This window comes from Entelurus aequoreus, linkage group LG07 (assembly GCF_033978785.1).
Source record: "Entelurus aequoreus isolate RoL-2023_Sb linkage group LG07, RoL_Eaeq_v1.1, whole genome shotgun sequence".
NCBI classification, from domain to species: domain Eukaryota; kingdom Metazoa; phylum Chordata; class Actinopteri; order Syngnathiformes; family Syngnathidae; genus Entelurus; species Entelurus aequoreus.
This window is the reverse complement of record NC_084737.1, coordinates 59,945,456-59,966,273: the sequence shown is the minus strand read 5'-3', so window position 1 is coordinate 59,966,273 and position 20,818 is coordinate 59,945,456. Positions and strand designations below refer to the sequence as shown.

The window sequence follows — 20,818 nt, the reverse complement described above, 5'->3', positions numbered from 1 at the left end:
TCACCCTTGCCAGCATTTTCAAAAGTGTGCGTTCTTAAAGGACAAAAGTATGCGTTTATGTATGGACAAGAGGCCGAAATATATGCATTTTAAAGTATCCATGTTTGTGTGGACATGACCTTGGTCATGGAACACAATCTGCTCATAAGTTGAGGTATCACACTGTAAATTAATTCATTCACTGCTTTTTCACATTGGAAAACAAAATGTGTAACCTAACTAAAAACACAAGAACCCTTTCCAGTGTAAACTATCATTTGTTTGGAAATAATTATTGGCATCGTAACTGCCATTTTTCTGACTTACAATGGAATTCCAATGCCTTCATGCCCAATATTTCAAAGTTTTCTTGCAGAAGGTGCATTCAAAAAATTTTGGGGCCTATCATTCACAATCATGAGAAGACAAAAACGCACATGTCCTATCGCATTGTCTTGTGCATTAAAAACTTAAAAGCGATTCAGCTGCTAATGCCGTAGCCTAATGAGTGTCCCTGTGAGCAAGGAAATGTGTTACTACGCTAGAAAAACTTTAAAGTGGAACTGCACTTTGTTGGGGGAATTTTGCCGATTGGTCACAATCATTATTGAAAGACATGACGACGGATGTTTTTTTTTATGCATTCTAACTTGTAAATAAAAGTCTGCTTACGGCGGATAAAATGTAAGCTCCTTTTTCTGCCCATAAAATCCAATTAAAAAAAACATTAAAATAGCGCCAGTACCCCATTTACATTTTGTGATTTGAATAACGACCGTATTTTCCTGACAAAAGGCCGCACCGGATTATGTGGGGCATGTCCAATGAGCGGGTATATTTTCATACAAAAGGTGCACCAAATTGAGACGCATTAATGGGTTCATATTTTTTTCTAAATTGAAAACACTTCATTGTGGTCTACATAACATGTAATGGTGATTCTTTGGTCAAAATGTTGCATAGATTATGTTTTACAGACCATCTTCAAGACTCTTTCTGACAGTCGCTTCAGGATACGCCGTTTTGTGGCCGGTCTTTATTGACGTGGCTCACCTTTGACAGTCTTCTCCCAATCATTTTTGCTGTAACAGTGTAGCGTACAAGGACGGGAGTCGGAGAAGTGTAAAAAGATGGAGCCAACTGTTTTAATGACATTCAGACTTTACTTAAATCAATAACTAAGCAGCATTTCCTCATTCGTGGCTCACTAGTGCAACAACACCGAAAAAGTGTCCTGTGAAAAACCGTCCAACCGGAACTCTAATAACTAAAGTTCCCCGGTTAAATTATGTAAACCCACTACACCGGTAGTTATTAGCGCTTCCATAGCGAGATATAAGTGCTTCTCGTAGAACTTTAGGCTAATTTATATTAGAAATGTCAACAGCGAAAGATTAATGCCACATAAGATAGCGAAAAAGAATAAGCTAATCGACTACGGTGTCGGCACAGACTACAATGTCGGACGCATGCTAATTTTTAGGATTTATGCAGATCCCAAATACACATCAGCAAGTACAAATAGGTAAGAAAAGTTGGTTTTGCATAATATTGAGAAACAAAATGCCAGATAATATGTCTGCCATTGTGCAGTCCTTATACACACACACCATACTAATACATGTATGTTGAAGAGTACGTCTGACTACGGGAGCCGTAACACTCCGACAATGCATCAAGCGGTGCGGCTTCATAGCTTACCAAAGTCGTACTAAAACATTTTGACATATTTTAGAGCGCAGTGTGTAGTGTTCTATATTCTCAATGGAACATTTAAAGTTTTGGTGTTTACTGGCGTCATCTTGCAGTCTACACATATCTCTTATGTGTGAGTGACAACTACTGGTCACACTTATTACACCAAGTACCAAATAAAATAGCTTTGTGGTCAGTAAGCACAACCAGAATTATTCAGTACATTAGGCACACCGGGTTATAAGGATTTTAAGTATGCCTCATAGTGATATTGTTATAAGCCCTAACGCAGACACAATATAACGGCGCCGTGATCACTACCGTGTGTGGCTATGTTTACATTATCGAGTGGTCTTCTGCCTTTTCACTTCCTTGCTCCCTAGAAATGTATTCTAGATCATAAATCCCACCTGGACATAAGAAGTCTGAGTAGGTATTCCGACAAGTTGGTACACTGTGACAGCCATTTATGTTCCGAAACTGGTGAGGACGACCCGAAAAGATGCTTGGTCCCCCCTCCCCCTTCTTTGTGAGGATTACAGTATGGTCATTCTTTACCGAGATGGGAATATATGAACATCCCAGCAGTCGGCATCCTAATGACAGCAGACCTTGCACAGTAAGTGATGTTTTATTATGTTTTTATTGGCTCTCAAAGTCTGCAGTGAAAAATAATCAGTGATGAAGAATTATTATTTTTTTTTTAATTAATGCACTGTGTATGCTTAAAATGATCAAAATACCATCCATCCATCCATTTTCTACCGCTTATTCCCTTCGGGGTCGCTGGAGCCTATCTCAGCTACCTAAATATTAAATGTTATTATAAATGTGCCCCTTAATACATTACATCCAAACACCTAAATGGAGGTGTTTGGATGACTTTTTAAGGGCTTTATGGGCGGAATTGCGCAGCTCCCAAAGACTCCATTGTAAGCAAACATTTGATCGCATTTATTTTTTAGATTGCAAAAAAACAACATCCATCGTAATATCTCCCATAATGATTGTCAACGATAGGCAAAATTCCAAAAAAAAAGCAGTTCCCCTTTAAGAACATTATGATTGTGTAAGGTACTTTTTTAAAACTTTTATTTTGTTAGCGCAGTCAGCTTGGATGTGGCGTACCGCGCTATTATTGTGAAGGGCGGAATTGGGCTTTGCTGTTCTCAGTTTGACGAGTAAATAGGCCTGGGCGATATGGCCTAAAAATAAAATCAGAGATTTTTTCCCAAAAAAATTTGGTTGACGATTTTTTTCCCTACTTTTTAAAGAAACCAATGAACACAAATTACATAAGTCAAAGGCAGTTTTGCTTTTATTTGATCAAAATTACGCTCAGCAAAATTCTAATATGTAAACGTTCTTTTGAGATCACATAATTTTTGTACTTTTTATGCAATAATCTTTAAATAACTAAATTAATCATGAATAAATTACTTATGTTAACAAAAATGTAGCATTGTACAAATAATGCAAATACCGGTAAATAATCTCCAACATTGAGATTAATATTGTGAAAAATTTAAACTTTCATCTTGAATAAAATACTTTCATAAAAAAACTTAGCATTTTACATTGCATGCAAATAAACTCCAATAAATCAATAGACATCAATGATCATTAAAGGCCTACTGAAATGAATTTATTTTATTTAAACAGGGATAGCAGATCCATTCTTTGTGTCATACTTGATCATTTCACGATATTGCCATATTTTTGCTGAAAGGATTTAGTAGAGAAAATCGACGATAAAGTTCGCAACTTTTGGTCGCTGATAAAAAAAGCCTTGCCTGTACCGGAAGTAGCGTGACGTCAAAGGTTGAAAGGCTCCTCACATTTCCCCATGTTTTCAATGCAGCGAGAGCGATTCGGACCGAGAAAGCGACGATTACCCCATTAATTTGAGCGAGGATGAGAGATTTGTGGATGAGGAACGTGAGAGTGAAGGACTAGAGTGCAGTGCAGGACGCATCTTTTTTCGCTCTGACCGTAACTTAGGTACAAGCTGGCTTATTGGATTCCACACTCTCTCCTTTTTCTATTGTGGATCACGGATTTGTATTTTAAACGACCTCGGATACTATATCCTCTTGAAAATGAGAGTCGAGAACGCGAAATGGACATTCACAGTGACTTTTATCTCCACGACAATACATCGGCAAAACACTAGCTACGGAGCTAACGTGATAGCATCGGGCTTAACTGCATATAGAAACAAAAGAAATTTGCCCCTGACTGGAAGGATAGACAGAAAATCAACAATACTATTAAACTATGGACCTGTAAATACACGATTAATGCTTTCCAGCCTGGCGAAGGTTAACAATGCTGTTGCTAACGACGCCATTGAAGCTAACTTAGCAACGGGACCTCACAGAGATATGCTAAAAACATTAGCTATCCACCTACGCCAGTCAGCCCTCATCTGCTCAACACTCGTACTCACCTGCGTTCCAGCGATCGACGGTGCGACGAAGGACTTCACCCGATCACCGATGCGGTCGGCGGCTGAGGTCGGATAGCGCGTCTGCTATCCAGCTCAAAGTCCTCCTGGTTGTGTTGCTGCAGCCAGCCGCTAATGCACCGATCCCACCTACAACTTTCTTCTTTGCAGTCTGCATTGTTCATTAAACAAATTGCAAAAGATTCACCAACACAGATGTCCAGAATACTGTGGAATTTTGAGATGAAAACAGAGCTTTTTGTATTGGATTCAATGGCGTCCGAATACTTCCGTTTCAACGTTTGACGTCACGCTCATACGTCATCATACATAAGACGTTTTCAACTGGAACTTTAGTGGGAAATTTAAAATTGCACTTTATAAGTTAACCCGGCCGTATTGGCATGTGTTGCAATGTTAAGATTTCATCATTGATATATAAACTATCAGACTGCGTGGTCGGTAGTAGTGGGTTTCAGTAGGCCTTTAAATAGTAATACAAATCAATCAAATCAATACTGCAAAATTAAAATTTCTGTATTTAAATATAATTATGTAATTGAGTTTTGCAAATAAAGAAGTAAAACATATGACTTTGGTATAGAGTTTTGTAGTAAGTGGATAAACGCAGGCTTTTCCATGAAGTATCCTGGGCTCATTGTTGTAGTGTGTACTTATGTTAAAGACAATGTACACTTCACTGCACATGTAAGGTCTTACTATATTGATGATAAAATGCGTTATATTGTTGTGGTCTGTTTGGAATCTGGATAGAGAATAAAAATAATTTTTAAAATGCCAATAGAATCAAAGAATGACAGCAATCTTAATCCAAGCTGGTTACCGCTTTGTCATGAATATGAAATAGCTAACTTATGTCTAAGGTGCCAGCACAACCTTGGTAGCCTAATGGTCCGTGCATTTCCCTTTCATGCCACATGACGTGGGTTTGATTCTCAGCAACATCAGTTTCAAACGTGTTTATCACAGTAAACATTATCTTTAATGAAGTAATGCATTCTGTATTCATTCTTTTTAACTAGCCACTAAAAATCAACAGCTGAATGATAGAGGTTTTGTCAAGAAAAAAAAGAAGCAGGTGGCGTCTTGTGCTGAAGCATGCATTGAAGCTTCCAGAAATTCTCGAACCAATTGGCTCAAGTGATTCAAACCCTCATGAGGCTTCATCTGACCATCACTATCTGCAGGACTCAAGTCAAATTTAAGACTTTTTAAAGACCATAAAGAATACAAATAAAGACCCATTTCACATCGATAGGTGAGAGGCATTATTTATGATCTAAATTAAAATAGTTTCCCAAGCATCGAGGCGAGAAAGCAGCTCACCAGTCAATGGTGTCAACACAGCCACACAAGCTAGTTAGCTCTCTGATCACGGCACAGCTATAAATAGTTTGTCTGCATTAGCGCTTATAACAACAATATCACTAATACCTGGTTAAGTCACAAAACAGTGGCCAAGTGGTTAGATGTCCGCCCTGAGATCGGTAGGTTGTGAGTTCAAACTGAGTCATAAAAATGGGACCCATTACCTCCCTGCTTGACACTCAGCATCAAGGGTTGGAATTGGGGGTTACATCACCAAAAATGATTCCCGGGCACAGCCACCGCTGCTGCTCACTGGTCCCCTCACCTCCCAGGGGGTGATCAAGGGTGATGGGTCAAATGCAGGGAATAATTTCGCCACACCTCGTGTGTGTGAAAATCAAAGGTACTTTAACTTTTACTTAAAATGTAAACTGAGTATTGTTGGCAGCTTTTGGATGGCTTTGTGTGTGGAATGTAGGGCCTTCCATAGACTCCTTTTTTAAAGGCCTACTCTACTGAAAGCCACTACTACCAACCACGCAGTCTGATAGTTTATATATCAATGATGAAATCTTAACATTGCAACACATGCCAATACGGCCGGGTTAACTTATAAAGTGCAATTTTAAAATTCCCGCCACACTTCCGGTTGAAAAACTCCTTTGAATATGATTTATGCGCGTGACGTCACAAAAGCAACGGAAGTGGTTGGACCCCATCGGACCCGATATAAAAGCCTCTTGTTTTCTTCGACAAAATTCCACAGTATTCTGGAAATCTGTGTTGGTGAATCTTTTGCAATCTGTTTAATGAACAATGGAGGCTGCAAAGAAGAACGTTGTAGGTGGGATCGATCGGTGTATTAGCGGCTAAGTACAATACTTACAGCAACACAACAAGGACTACTTACTACGCCTAGCCGATGCTTGCCGCCAAACCCACGGATGAAGTCCTTCGTCGCGCCGTTGATCGCTGGAACCCAGGTGAGCACGGCTGTTGATGGGAAGATGAGGGCTGGCTGGCGTAGGTGGAACGCTAATGTTTTATCATAGTTCTGTGAGGTCCGGTTGCTAAATTAGCCTTAGCGTCATTAGCAACAGCATTTTTAATGGACAATGGAGACTGCAAATAAGAAAGTTGTAGGTGCGATCGGTGGAGCGGCGGACTACAGCAACACCAACACCAGGAGGTTGTGTTGTGTTTTGAGCAGGATAGAAGACGCACTACAGTGAGTAAGCCCGCCGCCGCATCTAAATTAGCTTCTATTTTTTTTTAGCTTCGCCAAGCTGAGTATTATTAATCGTGTATTTACATGTTCATGGTTTAATAGTATTTTTGATCTTCTGTCTATCCATCCAGTCAGGGTTTTTTTTAATTTAGTTTCTATCTGCATTTGAGACTGCTATGCTATCAAGTTGGCTACGTAGCTAGGTTAGCTTCTATTTTTTTAGCTTCGAAAAGCTGAATATTATTAATCGTGTATTTACATGTTCATGGTTTAATAGTATTTTTGATCTTCTGTCTATCCATCCAGTCAGGGTTTTTTTTTAAATTTAGTTTCTATCTGCATTTGAGACAGATGCTATCACGTTGGCTACGTAGCTAGGTTAGCTTCTATTTTTTTAGCTTCGCAAAGCTGAATATTATTAATCGTGTATTTACATGTTCATGGTTTAATAGTATTTTTGATCTTCTGTCTATCCATCCAGTCAGGGTTTTTTTTCATTTAGTTTCTATCTGCATTTGAGACAGATGCTATCACGTTGGCTACGTAGCTAGGTTTGCTTCTATTTTTTTTAGCTTCGCAAAGCTGAATATTATTAATCGTGTATTTACATGTTCATGGTTTAATAGTATTTTTTATCTTCTGTCTATCCATCCAGTCAGGTTTTTTTTTAATTTAGTTTCTATCTGCATTTGAGACAGATGCTATCATGTTGGCTACGTAGCTAGGTTAGCTTCTATTTTTTTAGCTTCGCAAAGCTGAATATTATTAATCGTGTATTTACATGTTCAGTCACTGTGAATGTCCATTTCGCGTTCTCGACTCTCATTTTCAAGAGGATATAGTATCTGAGGTGGTTTAAAATACAAATCTGTGATCTACAATAGAAAAAGGAGAGAGTGTGGAATCCAATGAGCCAGCTTGTACCTAAGTTACGGTCAGAGCGAAAAAAGATACGTCCATCACTGCCTCTCAAGTCCTTCACTGTAACGTTCCTCATCTACGAATCTTTCATCCTCGTTCAAATTAATGGGGTAATCGTCACTTTTTCGGTCCGAATCTCTCTCGCTCCATTGTAAACAATGGGGAATTGTGAGGAATACTAGCTCCTGTGACGTCACGCTACTTCCGATACAGGCAAGGCTTTTTTTTTTATCAGCGAGCAAAAGTTGCGAAGTTTATCGTCGATTTTCTCTACTAAATCCAAATTATGTGGGCTCTATTGATAACCTCACTAATAATAATAAATAATGAATTGCATTTGTAACGCACTTTATATTTGTTAAAATCTCAAAGTGCTACAAAGTATAAAAATAAAAATAGAAAGTAAGAATATATAATAAAAATATAAAATAGAAATAAAATCATGACACACACTAGATAAAAACTAGATAAAACAGAAACAGATACAAATAGAAATAAGAGCATGAAAGCACTGGATAAAACAGATAGGCAAGCAGTGCATGTAAAAACAAGAAGGCAGAGAAATTAGATAAAAGCTGTGCTAAAAAGGTGGGTTTTTAGTCCCTTCTTAAAATGGTCGACCGACTGGTGCTCTAAGATGGTCGGGAGAGTGTTCCAAAGTTCGGGAGCGGTCGAGCAGAAAGCCCGGCGGCCCATAGATTGTAACTCTGTCCTGATGGGTTTGAGGAGGTTAGTGTTTCAGGAGCGGAGGTTGCGGGTAGGAGGTTGAGGGGAAACTAGGTCCTTGAGGTAGGAGGGGGTGTTGCCGTAGATGCATTGGTGAGTGAGCAGGTTTAAGGCTGCAGCTAACGATTATTTTTCTATCGATTAATCTACAGATTATTTTTTTCGATTAATCGGTTAATCTATAGATTATTTTTTTCGATTAATCTATAGATTATTTTTCCTTTTACCGATTATTTTTATATTCAAAATGAAGATGAAAAAATAAAATGTAGGCCCGTTTTTTCAAAAGGCATGGCTTTTATTTACAAAAAAAAAGAAGTATGGCCACTCAGTCAACATTGACAACAACATGACTAAATATTCTGTAACAATGTAAACATTTAAAACTTTTAACATTTAACAAAATTAAAAGTAGCTTATTTGCTTTTCAATGTGCAAATATAAAAGTCAACATCCAGTGCAAATCTTAATATTCTGCAATAGTATAAGCATTTCAAAAGTAAAAGTATTGCTTATTTTGCTTTAAAATGTGCAAAAATAAAGATAAACATCCAATACAAAAAAGTGCAAAACGAAATATTCTGTAACAACAGTGTAAACATTTCAACAAAAGTGAAAGTATTGCTTATTTGCTAAAATGTGCAAAAATAAAGATAAACATCCAATACAAAAAAGTGCCAATCTAAATATTCTGGAGCACTGTAAACATTAAGTATTGCTTTTAAAATGTGCAAAATAAACATCCAGTCCAACACAGTACACAATAACCAATTCTACTCATTCCAGTGAGTGACTAACAGTTGTAATGAAGAAAGGTTAGCATGTCTACATGCTCTGCTTCTTTTCTTGTTTACAATATTCCCAGCAGATGAAAATAGGCGCTCAGAAGGGGTCGATGTGACTGGAACTGAGAGCTAATTAGCCTTCACCTCAAGCCAGGACTGCGAGTGAGCTGAGCTGCAGTTTATATTTCTAGAAGGTCAACGGGCTCATAGTGATGTTACTAGTAGTTGCCTGGGAGGTGTTTATTATCATTTGGGGAGAGTCCGCTGCCTGATGCTCACCTGCTAAACACCTATCTGCTCCACGCTGAAGCGCTGACTACATGCGCTCTGAATACACACTGCTGATTGGCTGATAATGCTTCGTGTGTACCAATCAGATGGTTGTGTGGGTGGGACAATGCTGCGTGTGTACCAATCAGAGAGTTGTATGGGTGGGACAATGTTGCGTGCTGAGACAGAGGCAGACTGAGCAAAGCAGCTTTAACACTTTAGCAGCTAAAGTTAGCTTTAGCTTAGAAACTCGTTCGGTACACCCCCGTACCGAACCGAAAGCCCCGTACCGAAACGGTTCAATACAAAACATGTACCGTTACACCCCTAGCAGATACAAATGACACATTCATGTTTTTGTGTAATGACGACAACGTATGCTCGCGCGGACGATTGACTAGTTGATGGTTTTCTTTTCAAATGTTCGTTCATAGCCGTTGTGCTGCTATGATAGGCCATTTACGCTCGACACAGTGTGCATACAACAACATTATTAGGCCGTTTATTGAAATACTCCCACACTTTTGACCACTTTTGGCATGCTTTTCCCCCCCTCGCTCGCATCGTCTGCTTTGATCGTCTGCTTTGCGGTCCGCCGTGACGGTAGTGTGACGTAAATATGCGACGCGTCAACGCACAAAAACGGCGTTGACGTATTTACGTAACCGATGACGTCGACGCGTCGTTTCAGCCTTAAGCAGGTTAATCTTAAATTGGGTCCGGGATGCAATAGGGAGCCAGTGGAGTGATTTGAGAATAGGTGTGATGTGATCACGCTTGCACACTCTCGTCAGGATCCTCGCTGCGCTGTTTTGAATGTACTGGAGCTTTTTGATGCTCTTTTTGGGGACCCTGACGAGAAGTGCGTTGCAGTAATCAAGCCTGGAGGAGATGAAGGCATGGACGAGTCTTTCAGTGTCGGCTGGGGTGAGTGAGGGGCGGAGTCTTGAGATGTTGCGGAGGTGAAAGAAAGAGGTTTTGCACAGATGGTTGATGTGGGCTTCAAAGTTCAGGTGGGGGTCCATTTTCACTCCCAGGTTGGTGACAACTGGGGAGAGTGGCAGGTCCTGTCCAGAGAAGGTGATGCCGGTTATGGAGCATGTGTTGATCTGGTGTGGGGGTGCCTATTTTCATGACCACTGTTTTTGAGCTATTGAGCTGCAGGAAGTTAATGCTCATCCATGCCTTTATCTCCTCCAGGCAGGTGGTGAGGTGAGAATGGAGAGGGGCGTTGGAGATGAGGGTGAGGTTTGCATTGTTTGCAGGTAGAGCTGCGTATCAGCATAGCAATGGAAGGAAATTCCATGCCTTCTGATGATACGGCCAAGGGGTAGCAGATACAAGGTGAACAGGGTGGGGCTGAGGACAGATCCCTGGGATACACCGCAGGTGACAGGCAGGGTGCGCAAATGTGAACCTCCCAGGGAGACATATTCTGACCGACCGGAGATGTAGGACTTGAACCACTGTAGTGCTGCATTGTTGAAACCGATGGTGGATTGAAGGCGACGGATTAGGATGTTGTGGTCGACAGTGTCAAATGCGGCTATAAGGTCCAGTAGGATTAACAGAGAGGGGGAGCCGGCGTCCACCGCCATCAGGAGGTAGATAGTGACCCTGACCAGGGTGGTTTCTGTACTATGGGCAGAACAGAAACCAGATTGACATTTTTCGCTGATGTTGTTGAGTTTGAGATGAGTTTGAAGCTGTGAGGAGACTACTTTCTCCAGTATTTTAGAGGAATGGTAGGTTTGAGATGGGCCTGTAGTTGGAGAGGGTGTCTGGGTCGAGGGAGGGTTTTTTTAAGAAGAGGGGTGAGGATGGCGATCTTAAGAGTTGATGGAATGTGGCCGCTCTGAAAGGAGAGGTTGATGATGTTGGTGATCAGGGGGCTTATTGTACAGATGTGGATTTTGATTAGGGTGGTGGGAAAAGGGTCCAGGGCACAGGTAGAGGGCTTCATTCCTCTGACAATGTCCTCAATCTCTTGCAGTGTAGTGCTGGTGAAAGATGAGAGGGGGTTAGGAATCAGAGGCAGTGCGACGTAGGTTGGGACAATTTGAGTGACGGGGCCAGAAAGGAGGGAGCGGATGTTGTTTACCTTACTTCTGAAGAACTCAAGGTAGCTGTTGCATTGATCAGCTGTTGTGTTATGGTGTTTGGAGGTTTGTGGTTGCAGAAAGTGGTTGACGGTGGAGAAGAGTGTTTTAGAGTCGCCAGGGTTTTTGTTGATTATTTTGGAGTAAAATTGTGACTGTGCCTCCCCGAGAGATCTTGCGTAGGCCTTTTGATGTTCCCTAAAGGCCTGTCTGTGGACAGTTAGCCCAGTGGAGTTTCGCCGCCGCTCCAGAGCCCGCCCGGCCGTCTTCATGTTCCTCAGCTCGGGTGTGAACCAGGGGGCTGAGTGTGAGAAGGTGACTGTACGGGTTTTAACAGGGGCGTGGAGGTCGAGGAGGTTTTTCGAATTGGTGTTGTAGTGGTCGACTGCATCGCTCAAGGATGGGTGGATTGCAGCAGAGAGGAGTTCCAGGTCGGAGGTGAAAGTGGCTGGGTTTATGTTTTCAAAATTACAGAAATTGATTTGGCGTTTGGGCTTGGTATGAGAGGTAGGGAACAGAAGCTCCATGGAAATGACCTTGTGGTCAGACACGCCCAGTGAGTAGGCGACCAGATTATTGATGGGAATGGAGTCTGTGATGACCAGGTCAAGAGTGTGTCCCCTGCTATGTGTGGGGGTATCCACATGTGTGAGGTGCAGAGAGTCCAGGAGTTGTAGGAAATCAGATGCAAATTGGCAGGATGGGTTTTCCACATGGATGTTTATGTCTCCCAGAGTTAACTAAGAACTTTGACAACGCCCTGCGCAAAACCATTGATAGTATAGCACCGCTAAAGGTAAAAAGGGCCTCTAAAAGGCACACCCCCATGGTTTACAGAAGAAACTAGAGCTCATAAATTATCATGTAGAAAGCTGGAACGCAAATGGTGCGCGATTAAACTTGAGGTTTTACATCAAGCATGGAATGATAGTTTAATAACTTATAAACACATGCTTACCTTAGCTAAAGCTAAATATTACTCAAATCTCATCCTCCTCAACAAAAACGATCCTAAATTTTTGTTTAGTACAGTAGCATCGCTAACCCAACAAGGGACTCCTCCAAGTGGCTCCACCCACTCTGCAGATGACTTTATGAATTTCTTTAATAAGAAAATTGAACTCAGAAAGGAGATTAAAGACAACGCATCCCAGCTAAAACTGGGTTATATTAACACAGATACGGCTGTATATACGAAGGATACTGCCCTCCAAAATAGTCTCTTTTTGATGAAATAACAGAGGAATTATTACGGCATGTAAGTGGGATAAAACAAACATGTTTACTTGACCCACTTCCTGGGAAACTTATCAAGGAGCTTTTTGTATTATTAGGTCCATCAGTGCTAAATATTATAAACTTATCACTTTCCTCTGGCACTGTTCCCCTAGCATTCAAAAAAGCGGTTATTCATCCTCTGCTCAAAAGACCTAACCTCGATCCTGACCTCATGGTAAACTACCGACCAGTGTCCCAACCTTCCCTTTATTTCGAAAATCCTCGAAAAAATTGTTGCACAGCAGCTAAATGAACACTTAGTGTCTAACAATCTCTGTGAACCTTTTCAATCCGGTTTCAGGGCAAATCACTCTACAGAGACAGCCCTTGCAAAAATGACTAATGATCTATTGCTAACGATGGATTCTGATGCGTCATCTATGTTGCTGCTTCTTGATCTTAGCGCTGCTTTTGATACCGTCGATCATAATATTTTATTAGAGCGTATCAAAACACGTATTGGTATGTCAGTAAGATAACAGTTAAACCAAGACAAGGCTAAGTCTGACAGGATGCAGTGCGTCTCCCATAACAATGTGACTATGTTAAGGTAACGTGCGGAGTTCCCTAGGGTTCCGTTCTTGGCCCTGCACTCTTTAGCATCTACATGGTGCCGCTAGGCGACATCATACGCAAATACGGTGTTAGCTTTGACTGTTATGCTGATGACACCCAACTCTACATGCCCCTAAAGCTGATCAACACGCCAGTATGTAGTCACTTGGAAGCGTGTCTTAATGAAATTAAACAATGGATGTCCGCTAAATTTTTGCAACTCAACGCCAAGAAAACGGAAATGCTGATTATCGGTCCTGCCAGACACCAACATTTATTTAATAATACCACCTTAACATTTGACAACCAAACAATTACACAAGGCAACTCGGTAAAGAATCTAGGTATTATCTTCGATCCAACTCTCTCGTTTGAGTCACACATTAAGAGTGTTACTAAAACGGCCTTTTATCTCCGTAATATCGCTAAAATTCGTTCCATTTTGTCCACTAGCGACGCTGAGATCATTATTCATGCGTTCGTTACGTCTCGTCTCAATTACTGTAACATATTTTTGGGTCTCCCTATGTCTACCATTAAAAGACTACAGTTGGTACAAAATGCGGCTATAGAGCGTTTTCTATTTGGGCTCCAGTACTATGGAATGCCCTCCTGGTAACAGAGATGCTACCTCAGTAGAAGCATTTACCGTAATTTCCGGACTATAAGCCGCTACTTTTTCCCCTCGTTCTGGTCCCTGCGGCTTATACAACGGTGCGGCTTATATACGGCCTGTTCTTCTCCGACACAGACGAACAGGATTTCGGTGGTTTTAGTACACAGGAGGAAGACGATGACACAATGATTAAAGACTGACTTTTCATATACCGGTAGGCTGGTTATTTTGATAACGTACAGGCGAGCACTTTGTATTACTTTGCACCGTTGTATTATTTGTACTCTGCATGAATGCTGTTCGCCATGTCAAAGATGTGAAAGTTTGATTGAATGATTGAAAGATTTATTGTTGATAAATGGGACGCTTTGCGTTCCCAAACAGTCATCTCTGTCCCGACAATCCCCTCCGTGGTAGCAGGAACCCCTATATACTACGGTAATTACACATCAAAACCCTGCGGCTTATAGTCGGGTGCGGCTTATATATGGAGCAATCTGTATTTTCCCCTAAATTTAGCTGGTGCGGCTTATAGTCAGGTGCGGCTTATAGTCCAGAAATTACGGTAAGTCCCATCTTAAAACTCATTTGTATACTCTAGCCTTTAAATAGACCCCCTTTTTAGACCAGTTGATCTGTCGTTTTTCTTTTCTCCTCTGCCCCCGTCTCTCTTGTGGAGGGGGGGGGGGGGGTACACAAGTACGGTGGCCATGGATGAAGTGCTGGCAGTCCAGAGTCGGGACCCGGGGTGGACCCCTCGCCTGTGCATCGGTTGGGGACATCTCTGCGCTGCTGACCAGTCTCCGCTCGGGATGGCTTCCTGCTGGCCCCACTATGGACTGGACTCTCACTATTATGTTAGATCCACTATGGACTGGACTTTCACTAATATGTTAGATCCACTATGAACTTTCACAATATTATGTCAGACCCACTCGACATCCATTGCTTTCGGCCTCCCCTAGAGGGGTGGGGGCGGGGGGGTGGGGTTGGGTTACCCACATATGCGGTCCTCTCCAAGGTTTCTCAGTCAATCACATCGACGTCCCACTGTGGTGAGTTTTCTTTGCCCTTATGTGGGCTCTGTACCGCGGATGTCATTGTGGCTTGTGCAGCCCTTTGAGACACTTGTAATTTAGGGCTATATAAATGATAAATGGGTTATACTTGTATAGCGCTTTTCTACCTTCAAGGTACTCAAAGCGCTTTGACAGTATTTCCACATTCACACACACATTCACACACTGATGGCGGGAGCTGCCATGCAAGGCGCTAACCAGCAGCCATCAGGAGGAAGGGTGAAGTGTCTTGCCCAAGGACACAACGGACGTGACTAGGATGGTAGAAGGTGGGGATTGAACCCCAGTAACCAGCAACCCTCCGATTGCTGGCACGGCCACTCTACCAACTTCGCCACGCCGTCCCATATAAATAAACATTGATTGATTGATTGACTTTACGGGGTGAGAACCTGTGGCGTGCATTGGTTCCTTCGGCGCGAGATCATTTCCGGGTTCCAGGGAAAGAGTGGGTGTGTACCGAGAAAACGGCGAGACGTGTGGGAGTAGGGTTGCGTGATATTGCGTGGTATTAATTATAATACCGGTATATTTTAGAAAAAGGTATAATATTGACACAATACTGCCACACTCTTAATCATTCTCACATGAGTCCATTCAGAGCCTGTCCCCCACTGTAATGCCTAGATTTCGTTTTGCTGCCGGTTTGAAAAAAAATGCGTCTGAACAGTATCGTATCAATAACAAGTCGCGTCCAGGCGGAAATGATCACTTGGTGAAAACGACGGAATACATTACCTCGGCCCAATTGGCGTAAGCAGACAGAGCAGTGGAGATCCTCCATGTGTCAATAGTGAACTATGTTACTATTGACATAGTTCCTTAAACATTTGCCTGTTTTCTGCTCATTTGTCAACTATTTATTTTGCAACCGTCTATTTTGATGAAGAATTATGACACTTGCCGACACTGATGACAATCTGGTCGGATGACTGCAACTGGAGAGCTCAGACTACAGTTGCATCGCATACATATCTGATTTAAATCTACATACATACTGTAAGAGGCCTGGGTCGGATTTGATAAATTTGGAATTGCACATTGACATGATAAAATCCAATACAGGTAACGTGTGGGGGAAAAAAAAATCCAAATTGAACTCCAGGCCAAAGAGTGTAGAAGACTATAAGACTAAAATTTATGTTAAAAACCAAATCCTACAAAAACTATGGCGTATGAACACCAAGGTACCATTTTACTTTAAATTACTAAACATTTCATTTTCATTGTTATCCATTTTGATTGAAAATTTGTAGCAGTGTTTTTGACCAACCATCACTTAAGGACATAAAAGAACATATTAATTGAACTGGCTTACCTTTCCTCTTCCAATAACATCCAACATTCTTCCTGGTGTTCCACACAGTATGTTGCATCCCTTACAGATTTCTCTGATCTGAAACCCAGTGTTCACTCCACCGTACACCACCACTGGACGCACACATGTTCTACAAAGAAAAAAAGATTTAATCAGAGCATTTTAGCAGTCCAAAATAAAGCGATTCATCGATAATTTGTGCACGTACCGTGTGTGTGAACTAACAAAACGCAGATGAATTTGCACTAAAAACTGTTCAACCTCCTCTGTTTGCAATACATACAAACTTTTGATACTGTAATTGGACAACAAAAAAAATTACAGTTTGGAATAATTTGTTGAGCTATTTATGTAGTTATTTTGGTGGTTTATTGGAAACTAAGGCAAGTTCATAGAATTTGCGATAAAAATATAATTAACAATGAGGGATGAATCATTTTGAGTGCAACTATTAAAATTAAGCACTCTTTTTACCTATTTTCATTGTACTGTAGCACTTGCCACTGGTAATTCTTGACCAATATATATTTCCTGGTGGGGCTGAGTGGCAGGGATCACAGCAGCTACTGGTAGAGCCGTGTGACATTCTGGTTTCAGCGACTGCTTTCTTTCAGGAGCACCCTACAGATGGACCAATTATCGGCGGAAATATTTGGCATTTTGATGTTTCATCTGTGCGTTTTTTTCCATTAACAGAGCAATATCTTATTTATGTATAAACACAGATTAATCGCGCAACTTATTTTGACCACAGCAAGTTGATACTGTCAGTGATCAAGCGAACGCATACAACAATGGAGAGATGAGAGGAAATTCTGATCGCTGTGCTAGGTGGAAAATTTCACTTCAAACTACACTCAGATGGGGCTTTAGAACTTAGCAAGCTTTGTGCATACATGTAAAACATTTTTAAAATGTTACTATTTGACATGCTGACAATAAAATTGCATTGTGTCGAAATATTAGGGATCTTTTTGAAGTTAATTTTAATTATTCACACGATTAATCAAAATGCAAAAGTATGATTAATCTGATTAAAAATTTAATTGACAGCGCTATTGAAAACACACATTTTCACAAAACGATGCAGTTCAAAAGCCTGACGAGTACTGCGTGGGAAGGATGATCTTGCCAGCATTTTTACCATTAGGTAAGTAAGCTATGTTAAATAGTGTGGCCACATTACAGCTCTAATTAGCACTTGCCAATGGATTGAATAAAGTTGATTGTGAGAACAAAAACAAACCAAGTAAATCTCGTCCTATACAAAACAAGACACTTGGTTCAAAGAAAATGGGTTTTATGTTCCCATCCAAATCCTAACACAAAAAAGACTACCTATCCACTTTTTGCATTATGTACATCTTTACCTGTGCTTGCCGTACCACTAAGGTTGATATCCCAATGGAATGGAGGAAAAAGTGTGCACACAAAATTTAACTGTACTGCTTAGCTTAGTAAAAACAGGGACCTAGGTTTACTTTAAGTATACCTTTATCGTTTTGTTGCCGATCTGCACAGAAAGAAAGAAAATTTAAAAATACCCGTAAGCAAATTTCCTGGCCTCCAGGTAAATCTGGTTGATGAGCTCCCTGGTGGGGGCAACAATGATTGCCTCAGGCTCCTGTATCTCACTGAAGCTGCTGGCTGCGACACCGTCAGCCATGAGCTTCTGCAGAATTGGAAGTAGGAATGCAGCCTATGGAATACAAGCATTAGGATGGGTGTAACTAAGCAGTACAGACTACTACAGAAGAACATTGGAATGTATTGCAACAATTAGGAATGGGTATTGTCTACAATTTAACCGATAACAGTTCAAGTCTGTATTTTTTAAACAGTACCATTGCTTAAAAGGTGCCCAAATGGTTCTTAAAAATTTAAAACATACACATTTTTGAATAACTACACATTTGTATTTTTACTGAATTTTGTGACATGCCTGTTTTACTGAATAGAAATGTCAATACTTCAACAAGTGACAAATTCAACAATATTGACTAAAATATACAACAAATTGTCATAATTATCACAGCAAAACCAACAACAATAAAAAATAAGTGTTGTAATGTCTGGAATTATGCTCCTTGGTTGCTGTGACTGGGATTGGTATATTAGAAAAGATATGTTGTTGTGGCGAAGTGTATTTGGCGTTGAAACTGAGAACTGCTAATGGCATGTTTGGGTCAGCAATTAAGTTTAAAAAGAGCATCAGACTTTGCCTCTGTCGGGGCTAGAGGTTTGCCAATACATCTATTAACAGATGCATCAAGATGTAACATGACAAATACTGATTAAGCCTGAGACGATAAATTTTGCTCGACATATATCATGTCCCAAAAATTATTGCCGATGATCGATTTTATTGTCAGTCGTATTTTGTGACCAAGTTAAGCACTTGTGTAATCATAATATATAATAATGTAAGTAAAACGGATATAAACTTGCATTTCTTATTATCTGTACTGTATTATTGTTTACTATTGTACTGTAATTGGAATGTAAATAACGTTGGAAAAACTGTTGGCTTTTTTGGCGCCATCACAGCATTCTCGTCCTTAAGGTCATGTTGATGGGTTCAAATTGTTCTCCCGGTTTGAAGCTGAAATATTGCCACGACCAGACTTATGGCTTTGTAAACATATTTTCCCTCCTAATTTTACCTTGCAGAACTTCTCACTAGCAAGTAGGGGAGGCAATATCCATGCATCCTGTGGGTGTAAGCTAGCGGTGCTGCTCTGCACCCACCAAGACAAAGATTGTGGATGACTAAAAAGAGGACTCACTGCATTCATTTGATTCTGCTGCAAAAACAACATGCTCAGGTGCTGAGAGCAATGCACAGTGTGAGATCCTTTTTCTCCCTGTTTGAAGCGAGAGACGAAGAAAACAAACTCACACCGACATACCAATTTATCGACGCCAGCAAGTTATCTTCATTGTCATTTATTATTCAATTAATTGACTATTGGTATAAGCCTTCGAGTAACAAATGTTTTAATATGTACAAACCCGTTTCCATATGAGTTTGGAATTTTTTTTTTAGATGTAAATATAAACGGAATACAATGATTTGCAAATCATTTTCAACCCACATTCAGTTGAATATGCTACAAAGACAACATATTTGATGTTCAAACTGATAAACATTTTTTTTTTTTACAAATAATCATTAACTTTAGAATTTGATGCCAGTAACACGTGACAAAGAAGTTGGGAAAGGTGGCAATAAATACTGATAAAGTTGAGGAATGCTCATCAAACACTTATTTGGAACATCCCACAGGTGAACAGGCAAATTAGGAACAGGTGGGTGCCATGATTGGGTATAAAAGTAGATTCCATGAAATGCTCAGTCATTCACAAACAAGGAAGGAGCGAGGGTCACCACTTTATCAACAAATGCGTGAGCAAATTGTTGAACAGTTTAAGAAAAACCTTTCTCAACCAGCTATTGCAAGGAATTTAGGGATTTCACCATCTACGGTCCGTAATATCATCAAAGGGTTCAGAGAATCTGGAGAAATCACTGCACATAAGCAGCTAAGCCCGTGACCTTCGATCCCTCAGGCTGTACTGCATTAAGTGACATCAGTGTGTAAAGGATATCACCACATGGGCTCAGGAACACTTCAGAAACCCACTGTCAGTAACTACAGTTGGTCGCTACACCTGTAAGTGCAAGTTAAAACTCTCCTATGCAAGGCGAAAACAGTTTATCAACAACACCCAGAAACGCCGTCGGCTTCGCTGGGCCTGAGCTCATCTGAGATGGACTGATACAAAGTGGAAAAGTGTTCTGTGGTCTGACGAGTCCACATTTCAAATTGTTTTAGGAAACTGTGAACGTTGTGTTTTCCGGACCAAAGAGGAAAAGAACCATCCGGATTGTTATAGGCGCAAAGTTGAAAAGCCAGCATCTGTGATGGTATGGGGGTGTAGAAGTGCCCAAGACATGGATAACTTACACATCTGTGAAGGCGCCATTAATGATGAAAGGTACATACAGGTTTTGGAGCAACATATGTTGCCATCCAAGCAACGTTACCATGGACGCCCCTGCTTATTTCAGCAAAACAATGCCAAGCCACGTGTTACATCAACGTGGCTTCATAGTAAAAGAGTGCGGGTACTAGACTGGCCTGCCTGTAGTCCAGACCTGTCTCCCATTGAAAAGGTGTGGCGCATTATGAAGCCTAAAATACCACAACGGAGACCCCCGGACTGTTGAACAACTTAAGCTGTACATCAAGCAAGAATGGGAAAGAATTCCACCTGAAAAGCTTAAAAAATGTGTCTCCTCAGTTCCCAAACGTTTACTGAGTGTTGTTAAAAGGAAAGGCCATGTAACACAGTGGTGAACATGCCCTTTCCCAACTACTTTGGCACGTGTTGCAGCCATAAAATTCTAAGTTAATTATTTGCAAAAAAAAAAAAAGTTTATGAGTTTGAACATCAAATATCTTGTCTTTGTAGTGCATTCAATTGAATATG

At 40.7% G+C, this 20,818-nt stretch overlaps 1 protein-coding gene across 2 annotated transcripts in view; it reads right to left on the bottom strand.

Annotated features, from left to right (window-relative positions):
* The window catches only part of ddx4 (DEAD (Asp-Glu-Ala-Asp) box polypeptide 4), a 91,792-nt gene that overhangs the window by 38,144 nt on the left and 32,830 nt on the right, over window positions 1-20,818 (bottom strand). For both annotated transcript variants that reach the window (XM_062054101.1, XM_062054102.1), the window contains exons 15-16: window positions 17,869-18,023; window positions 16,325-16,454 (exon numbers count right to left, since the gene is read on the bottom strand). In XM_062054101.1, the coding sequence (XP_061910085.1) occupies window positions 16,325-16,454; window positions 17,869-18,023 (285 nt within the window). The remainder of the gene's footprint in view (window positions 1-16,324; window positions 16,455-17,868; window positions 18,024-20,818) is intronic.